We start from the raw sequence: 9,882 nt of genomic DNA on the forward strand, positions 1-9,882 counted from the left end.
TCTCATTCTTTCCAGCCTGCAGGAGAGATGTGGGGTCTTATTGACCCCGCATCTCTCCTTAAAGAGGACCTGTCACACACATTCCTATTACAAGGGATGTTTACATTCCTTGTAATAGGAATAAAAGCGATTGAAAAAAAAAAAAAGTGTAAAAAAAAGTGTAAAAAATAAAGAAATAAGTAAAATAAAAAAATAAAAATAATAATAAAAAAATTAAAATGCCCCTGTCCCCGGTAGCTCGCGCTCAGAAGCGTACGCACACGTAAGTCCCACCCACGTATGTAAACGTCGTTCAAACCACACATGTGAGGTGTCGCCGCGTGCGTTAGAGCGTGTGCAACAATTCTAGCACTAGACCTCCTCTGTAACTCTAAACTGGCAACCTGTAAACATTTTAAAGTGTCGCCTATGGAGATTTTAAAGTAACGAAGTTTGGCGCCATTCCATGAGTGTACGCAATTTTAAAGCGTGACATGTTAGGTATCTAGTTACTCGGCGTAACATCATCTTTCATATTTTACCAAAAAATTGGGCTAACGTTACTGTTTTGTTATTTTTTAATTTATGAAACCATTTTTTTTACAAAAAAAAGCAGTTTAAAAAATTATTGCGCAAATACGGTGCAAGATAAAAAGTTGCAATGACCGCCATTTTATTCCCTAGGGTGTCTGCTAAAAAAACATATATAATGTTTGGGGGTTCTGAGTAATTTTCTAGCAAAAGAATGATGATTTGTACATGTAGGAAAGAAGTGCCAGAATAGGCCCGGGAAGGAGGTGGGTTTTAAAGCCCGGTATTGAAGTGGTTAACCATCGGTTAAAAAAAAGCCAACTTGCTTTAAATTTAACCGATGGATTCCTAACCGATAGGACAAACCCGATCGTTAGTAGGCACGACCATCAGTTAAAACTCCACGCATGCTCAGAATCAAGTCGACGCATGCTTGGAAGCATTGAACTTCGTTTTTCAGCACGTCGTTGTGTTTTACGTCACCTTATTCTGACACGATCGTTTTTTTTAACCGTTCTCATGGGATGGACTGATCGTGTGTACGCGGCTTAAGATGTCCATCCACAAATGGAAGCCTCCACAAGGGGATTAGAAGCAAAATCCAGCAGGAGCTACAGAGTATAAAAGAGAAGAGTGTAGCAATATGGTTACATTTAATGAAGGTGCAACATTTACCAACTCACATGGTTGATGAATAAAACAGGCACATCTAAGTATGCAGGCATCCGGTGGAAAAGCATCCACATAGACCGCCCCCCCCACCGCCGGCTCTCACTGCTATCAGTCTGCAATCATGACTGGGAAGACTACCCTGCAGTAGAGCGTTCTGAAAGCGAGGCTTGAATCGCTCATGTAAGGGACGACATCAACTGTGGTGCAGAGGATGGTCTATGTGGATAGCTTTACCCCGGATTCCTGCATAGTTAAATGTGCCTGTTTTAATCATCAACCATGTGAGTTTCTAATGTTGTACCTTCATTAAATGTAACCATATTGCTACACTTAGACCTCTTTCACATTAAGGCGTGGAGGCGCGGTGACGGTATAGCCGCGCTATTTGTAGCGCCGCTATACCGTCGTATTTCCCGCGATATTCGGGCGCTAGCGGTGAGGTTTTAACCGAAACAGGGTTAATACTGCCTGCGTTGCGGGCGGTATTACCGCGGTTTCCCATTGATTTCAATGGGAAGGCGCGGTATAGGAGCGGTAAACACACCGCTCCTATACCGCTCCAAAGATGCGACTAGCAGGACTTTTGGAGCGTTCCTGCTACCGCACCGCTTCAGTGTGAAAGCCTTCGGGCTTTCACATTGAAGCCTGCAGGGCATGATTTTTCATGCGGTATAGCAGCGCTATTTTTAGCGCTGTACCGCATGAAAAACGCCTCAATGTGAAAGGGGCCTTAGAGGCGCCTCTCTACTATTTTATACTCAGTTGTGACATGGCGCTACTTATATATCAAGACATCACTTGTATATCAAGTCAAAATGTATTAAAAAATGTAGCTTGTCTTGCAAAACGCTCTCAAACTAAGTTACTCTCAAACCAAGGTTTTACTCTATAAATAAAATCAAAACTTTTATTTTATTTTTTGGATAGAGTGGTGAGGGATTAGAAGACTTGTCACTGGTCCCAAAAAAGTGTCAACAGTGTGCGATCTGTCCGCCACAATGTTGCAGTCCTGCTAAAAAATTATAAATAAAAAATCCAGAAATCTATCCCCTATTTTGTAGATGCTATAACATTTGCGCAAAGCAATCAATGTACGCTTATTGCAACTTTTTACCAAAAATACATTTTTTTGGGGGATATTTATTATTATTTTTTTTTTATAAATTCTTTATTTCTTTTTCATAAGTTTCTCCTCATTGTTTCAAACAGATATAATCATACATGTTAACAATTCCACATATCCTGTTGATTATATACATTCTATTACCATTCAACTTATTTCAAACGCTTCTTTCCATTTCCCCCCCCCCCTCCTCAAAAAAAAAAAGGGATATTTATTATAGCAAAAAGTAAAAAATATATATATATTTTTCAAAATTAACGCTCTTTTTTTGTTTATGATGCAAAAAAACACAGTGGTGATTAAATACCACCAACAGAAAGCTCTATTTGTGGGAAAAAAATGCCATTCATTTTGTTTGGGTATGCACAATTGTCAGTTAATACGACGCAGTGCCATATCGCAAAAAATGGCCTGGTCATTAAGGGGATAAATCCTTCCAGGGCTGAAGTGGTTAATTCTAAAGCAGAATTACACTGTATCGAGCACCACAAACCAAAAATGCTATTTAATATTTTTTTTATATTCGAAACACTCATCCATCCATCAATGTCTTTATGCTTTTAGTTGATAAAAAATCACTTTGAAAAACACCTCCTAGCATTTCCTGGCCATGGCCTTCTTGAGAAAGGGCAGATGACTCATGTAGCATTTACTTCCTGGAATTCATCTGCCCTTAGATCAGATATGCAGGCAGGATGGTGTGCTTAGCTGAGAAAACATAATTTTTCTAGACCTGAAAACCAGGAAGTAACTCAGAAACGTTTAAAAAAAGAAAATATGATATATCTTCCCTATCTACTTACTAATGCTAGCGACATGAGGATTAAAAATAGTCAAAGTTGATTGATAGAGTGAAGTTTCGCTTAATTTAAACGTGCATCCAACATCTCTGTCATATGAAATTGTAAAAGCCTTTATGACTTCCTCTAAACCTAAAAATACAAAAAAAAAATAACATAAAAAATTAAAACATAAAGCAGAACCAAGATTTTGAGGAGCTTTGGCCATAATGTGAAAGAACGCTCATCATAATTGAACATTATGACAGTCCTAAAGGGGTTGTAAAGGTACATTTTTGTTTCCCTAAATAGCTTCCTTTACCTTAGTGCAGTCCTCCTTCACTTACCTCATCCTTCGATTTTGCTTTTAAATGTCCTTATTTCTTCTGAGAAATCCTCACTTCCTGTTCTTCTGTCTGTAACTACACACAGTAATGCAACACTTTCTCCCTGGTGTGGAGAAAGCCTCTTGAGGGGGGAGTTGGCGAGCAGTAGTGTCAGGATGCCCACTAACACACAGCCCCTTTCTCTATCTGCAAAGTAGAGAGCGTCCTGACCCTCCTGCTCGCCCCCTCAAGAGGCTTTCTCCACACCAGGGAGAAAGTGTTGCATTACTGTGTGTAGTTACAGACAGAAGAACAGAAAGTGAGGATTTCTCATAAGAAATAAGGACATTTAGGCCCCTTTCACAGTGGGGTGTTTTTCAAGCATTATCCGAGCGTTATTCGAGCGTTATTGAAGTGTTTTTCGAGCGTTAAACACTTGAATAACGCTCGAAATTCGAGCGTTATTCGAGCGAAGCCTCATCTGCAATCCCAATGTGCTGGTAAAGCACCGCTAAGACCCTAACGTTTTAGGGCGTTTTTGCAGTGCCTCAGTGTGAAAGGGTGAGGCGTTTTTACAGCGATTTCAATTCATTTCAATGGAGAGGGGCGTTTTTGGAGCGTTTTTTTCAGCGCCCAAAAGCTGCTTGCAGGACTCAGTGTGAAAGGGTCCATTGAGATGCATGGAGAGCGTTTTATGGGCGTTTTAATAGTGCTATTTTTAACGCTAAAACGCTGTAAAAACGCTTCAGTGTGAAAGGGGTCTTAAAAGCAAAATCGAAGAGTGAGATAAGTGAAGGAGAACTGCACTAAGGTAAAGGAAGCTATTTAGGGGGAAAAAAATGTACCTTTACAACCCCTTTAAGCCCCATACAGATGAGCCAAACATCGGGCAATTCAATACAAACCGGCCGACAATCGGTTCGGTTCGGTCCGGTAGCCGGTTCGACGAAAGCCGAACAAACATCCGAGTTTTGTCAAAGGGGCATTAATGGAAAAAGGTCTGTCGATCAGGATCCGATCAGTATTCTGGCAGGGGTGGGGGGAGGTGTCCCCCTTTCAGAACACAATAGCTTGTGGGGGAGATCGCTGTACTAACATCAGATTGTTGGTACAGAGGCTCCTCTCGAGCTCCTAATTTTTTTTTTCATTCAGCCTGCCATGTACTAGGCTTAAAGGGGTTGTACATGTTTGTTTTTTATTTTCTAATTAGGTTCCTTTAAGCTAGTGCATTGTTGGTTCACTTACCTTTTCCTTCAATTAGTGAGTGAGTGAAAAACTTATATAGAGCAACACATGCGAACTGAATCGCCTCTGGGCGCTGTATCACTTACGTGAAACCCTTTGACTTCAGAAGAGATGGGTTTTAATCTTTCTCCTGAAGGCCAAGTGGTCCAACCCCAATCGGATGGTGGTTGGTAGGGCTTTCCACAGTCGCGGTCCCTGGACTGCAAATCTTCGTTCTCCTTTGGACTTGTATCTGGCTTTGGGTATCTGGAGGAGGTTTTGATTGGTGGATCGCAGAATGCGATTGGGGTTATGGGCTTTTATTTTTTCGCATAGATATTGGGGGGCGTTTCCTTGAATACACTTATGTATTAGACAGAGTGCCTTAAAAGTGATTCTGTCTTTTACCGGCAACCAATGAAGGGATCTCAGAGCAGGTGAGATTGATTCCCATGGTTTTTTGCCGGTCACTAATCGAGCGGCCGTATTTTGCACGACTTGCAGACGAGCGATTTGGTATTTGGGGAGTCCGAGGTAGAGGGCATTTGCATAGTCAAGTCTGGAATTAATCATTGTTCCCACCACGACGGCAATGTCTTCTTTAGGGATAAAGGGGGTGAGTCTGCGTAGTAGGCGCAGCAGATGGTGGGATCCGCTGACTACTGACCCTATTTGTGCGTCCATTGTCATGTTGGTGTCAAAAATGACTCCGAGGCTTTTGACTTTGGGGCTAGGGGTAATACCCTTCTAAATGTTTTTTTTTCTTTGTTTTCTTTGTCTGAATTTCTCACTTCCTGTTCCTCCTCAGTAAGGTGTTCAGTAAGCTGTTCTAAATGACTTTCCACCGCTCGGATGATGGTGAAAAGCTTACTGAGGAGAAACAGGAAGTGAGAAATTCAAACAATGAAAAAAAACATTTAGAAAGGAAATCGAAGGAAAAGGTAAGTGAACAAACAATGCACTAGCTTAAAGGAACCTATTTAGAGAATAAAAGACGAACCTTTACAACCACTGTTAAAAAATACCCTCCTTCAGAAGCAGAAATGCCCCTTTTCTGGTGCTTCAACCTTCGTCTGGTCTCCTTTTGAGCTTGGAGTCATTCAGACTTGCTGAACAGATTAGAAATCCTTCAGTAATTAAAACAGTTCAGATGTATTTCACAGTTTGACTGAAATTTCACTCTGAATAGTAGCTGGGCTATACAGCCTAAGGTCATCAATACACAGCTCCTGTGGAAAAGTAACACGTGTCCACTGGTGAGTGGTAGGAGAAGTAGCATTGCATATTGCAAGTTACACTATAAAGGAAACACAGACATGAAAAATTGGGGAAACGAAAGTAAAAATAAAAGGCCATAATGAGCAATCAGATACCTTATTCTGCTGTCCAAGAGAATTATAGGCGACACTTAACTGCAACAACTGTGCATTTGTTTTTTATGGCTTCTTGATTTTTTTTTTTACTTTCAATACATTCTCATTGAATATTATCAGAATACAGACAATGATATAGAAAAGAGTGCACAGATATAGTAAAGGTACAATTAATTGCCCAGATAAGCAGTAATTTGGGGCCTACAAGCGTAGCTGAAGCCTGCTGGTCCGCAGACCATGGAAACTTACCAAGTTTTTTGCTGTAGGGAGTAAAGCATTATGGCAAATATTATTATGTTAGTTTGACTTTCAGTCAGTGCTCACACAGTACCCTTATGTATTTCCTTGTGTATGTTGAGCTTCCACTACAGAGTTCCTGTATATACGAGGGCACTCTATAATCCAACAAACTCAGCCTATTTGCTACCATTTGGAAGTACAAAAAACAACTGTCACTGCCCCTACCTATGACTGGTCTTCACAGCAAGGAGCATTGGAAGGGCGGACGCATGTCAACAAACACACAGAATAACCAAGCTCAACTCACCAACCAATCAGCAACCAACCAAATTCACCTGTCTAACAGTGCGCTAAAAAAAAGCTTCAACTATATATACAGGAACAAGTTCCTGTATATATGAGGCACTCTATAATCCAACAAGCTGAGCCTAATTGCTACCATTTGGAAGTACAGTATTTAAAACACAAGCATGTCATTATGTATTGCATGAACCCATGACTATTTCCGGACTATTAGCTAATTATAGGTCTAGCAACCACCTACACTATTAGTACAAACATTTCTTAATATTTAAACGTGTTATAATATATAAATTACTACTAGCAGTAACCATCCAAGTGTTAGTACATTGATATACAGCTAACTACATGTTAATGTTCACCAATTTACTCATTTATGATTAAATTGTTACTCTTTCCTCCATGACAGATTTGCTTGAGGACATCATTTTACAGGGAGTTCTCCGAGGGCTGTACCAGCATAATCATAAGAAGCTACCTACAGTTAAGCATGCAATCTCCACAAATTCACATGTGCAATGACCATAGCCTGACCATGCTACAACACTCATTCATTTTCATATGGTGCTTTATATTGGGAAGCTGTGTAAGATTGAGTGGATTTGTGACAGGTCATAAGGAGAAGCTGCTTCTGGAGATGGACACCCTACCAGGACTGCCAGGAGAAAGATTGCTGTTACTAATGGGGACCAGTGATTTGGGTAAACACTTTCAGAATCATGGCACATCTACTGCATGGGACTTTTGTCGGGATAAGCAATCAGGACACTGTATAATACATAATGCAACTTTCCAGATTGTGGAGGAGAGACTTGTGTGAATATTCCATAATCTTACACCGCATAACCTAGTTCTTACAATCCAGAACATAGTTTATTCAAGGTGGACCAAAGTCTACAGGATGCTGGCGTGTTCCTAAATATTTATAAAACTGAACATGTTTTCCTCTTAGGCCCATGTCATATCGGTGATCTTGTAACTGGGGCAACTTGCCAACAACAAGATCTTTAGTTGAATAACACTGGCCGGCTCCTGTGGCATCGTTCCCTCACTGGGTGAACCGGCATAGTGTTGCTCTATCAGTTTTCCTTTGGAGTTTCGCAGTTTTTGGCCAGAAATGGAGCGACACCATGGGAGCCAGTCAGTGCTCTCTTTGATGTTACTGTTGTAGGTGAGTGGACACCACAGACTGGATCATAAGGATGACAAGGCCCATAATGTGCATAACTTTTATTGTTTTGATAAAACAATAAAATATACAGATTGTCCTTATTACGTATTATAGATATAATATTGTCTTCCTTCACAATTGTCTCATTGTTCAACCTTACTGCGCACACACTTGATGTGGTATTATCCAGATCAGTGGTCATCAACCCTGTCCTGCAGGGCCCACTAACAGGCCAGGTTTTATGTATTACCTTGGGGAGATGCAGTCTAGAATACTGCAAACACTGAGGAGCAAATGATATCAGCTGTGATGCATTTCAGTTATCTTGCAAACCTGGCCTGTTAGTGGGCCCTGCAGGACAAGGTTGATGACCACTGATCCAGACAATACTGAAAAGAAATACAATATGAATCAGGTGGAATAGTTAGTTTACTTTGTATACAATGGGAGTCGGAGACAACCCAAATATGTGAGATTTTCACTATGTCTGTCCTTACAGGTTTCTTCAAAGGTTCTGCAGAATTATGGACCTTTATTTCAAAGTCAAGACTTTAGCTGAATGGCAAGAGAATACCATGAAAATGACCACAGCTGCGAGCCCACCAAATGCAAAATCCCCATTCAGGGTGGTAAATACGGCTAGTGATATCAAAGGAGCCTTAAGCTGACCAGCCACTTATTTTTTAATTGCTCAACCTTTAGATTTACCACAACTTTATAATATAAGGTCAGTCCTAACAGTCTATTCCAGTGATGGCGAACCTTGGCACCCCAGATGTTTTGGAACTACATCCGGGAAAATAACTGGGGTGCCAGGGTTCGCCATCACTGCTCTATTCAAATAGTATCAAACTAGACAAACCTTTTGCACTACACAGTTGATGGTAAATCTTAAATAGATTGTACAATACAGCTTTATAGTATATGGTCAGCTTTATGTGCATAAGGCCCCTTTGACACATGCGGACTGTTCATTTCATCTGTTCAGTCACATCAAAACGGATGAAGTATTCAGTTTTTCCATCATTTTTTTTTTTTTACATCCACTACCAATGCAAAAACGGATGAAATACTGACCATTTGTCAGTTCACATCTGTTTTTCGTCCGATCCTTTGATCAGTTCCAAAAAACGGACGATGACGGCTGCAAACTGATGTAAATGGATGATCATTCATTTACATCAGTTTTTCCATAGAGATGCATTGATGTTCGTTTTTCACCCGTCAACAGATAGATGAAAAATGGACAGCATGTGTGAAAGGGGCATAAGAACCAAAGGACAAGTCTGGGGAAGGACTCTTTTTGGATCGCCATGACCTTGCTTTGTTTTTTTGACATGCTACTTTTTTTGTTTTTAATTGTGAGATGCAGCAGTACCTGCATACTGAATGGAACATTTTACAAATTAGCCTACAGATGGTTTTTATTTAGAGGTTTCTTTTTTAGATTGTACCACAGTGAGATAAGCTTCCATTCCTTATAGAAAAAATAAAAAACTTTCCGACTGTAGACCCCCCAAAAAAAGATGTCTGCGAGTAACTGCACACTACCGAACTCTGTGTTCAGTTGCCACAGCTGTAAATGGGGATGTGCTATGTGGCTAAGTAAATCAGTAGCTCCTAGGTGAGTATACTTTTTTAAACCCATACTTTTAAGCACAATTTGACAGCTGGATGCTAACGATTTTAGCATGGAAATGACCATGGCTGGGAAGAGGGACCAGGTTATATTAGGTGATTGCTAGGGCACTTATATTAAAGCCGTAGTAAACCACCCTTTTTTTTTCTCTAACCCTGCAAGGTAAAGACATAATGTGCTAGTGTGCATCACATACTAGCACATTATGAAATGTTTACCTTCGAACAAAGCTTTCCAGCCCCGCACTGTCACAGCGGATAGGCACACCCATCTTCACCCGATCTTCCTTCCGGGTTCACTTCCTCCGGCCGTCTGATTGGCCACGCCGCGCTTGAGTCACGGATTGCAGCTCTATGGGGGTGGTGTGGGAATACCGTCTCCTCAGAACGCATGTGTAGGTCATGTCACCAGCTGCATGCAGTGTGAAGATCTCCTACAACGTGCATGTTTAGCAGATATTCACTGTACCTACAGGTAAGCGTTATTATAGGCTTACCTGTAGGTACAAGGTTGTAAAAAATACAC

The 9,882-nt window shown here is 40.8% G+C and overlaps 1 protein-coding gene across 1 annotated transcript in view; it reads left to right on the forward strand.

Annotated features, from left to right (window-relative positions):
* SNX22 (sorting nexin 22) overlaps window positions 1-7,825 on the forward strand; it is a 48,221-nt gene extending 40,396 nt beyond the window's left edge. The window contains exon 7 of the mRNA XM_040342922.1: window positions 6,957-7,825. Coding sequence (XP_040198856.1) covers window positions 6,957-7,069 — 113 coding nt within the window. The 3' untranslated portion in view covers window positions 7,070-7,825. The remainder of the gene's footprint in view (window positions 1-6,956) is intronic.
* Window positions 7,826-9,882: the final 2,057 nt, after the last annotated feature.

Source organism: Rana temporaria, chromosome 3 (genome assembly GCF_905171775.1).
Source record: "Rana temporaria chromosome 3, aRanTem1.1, whole genome shotgun sequence".
Taxonomy (NCBI): Eukaryota; Metazoa; Chordata; class Amphibia; order Anura; family Ranidae; genus Rana; species Rana temporaria.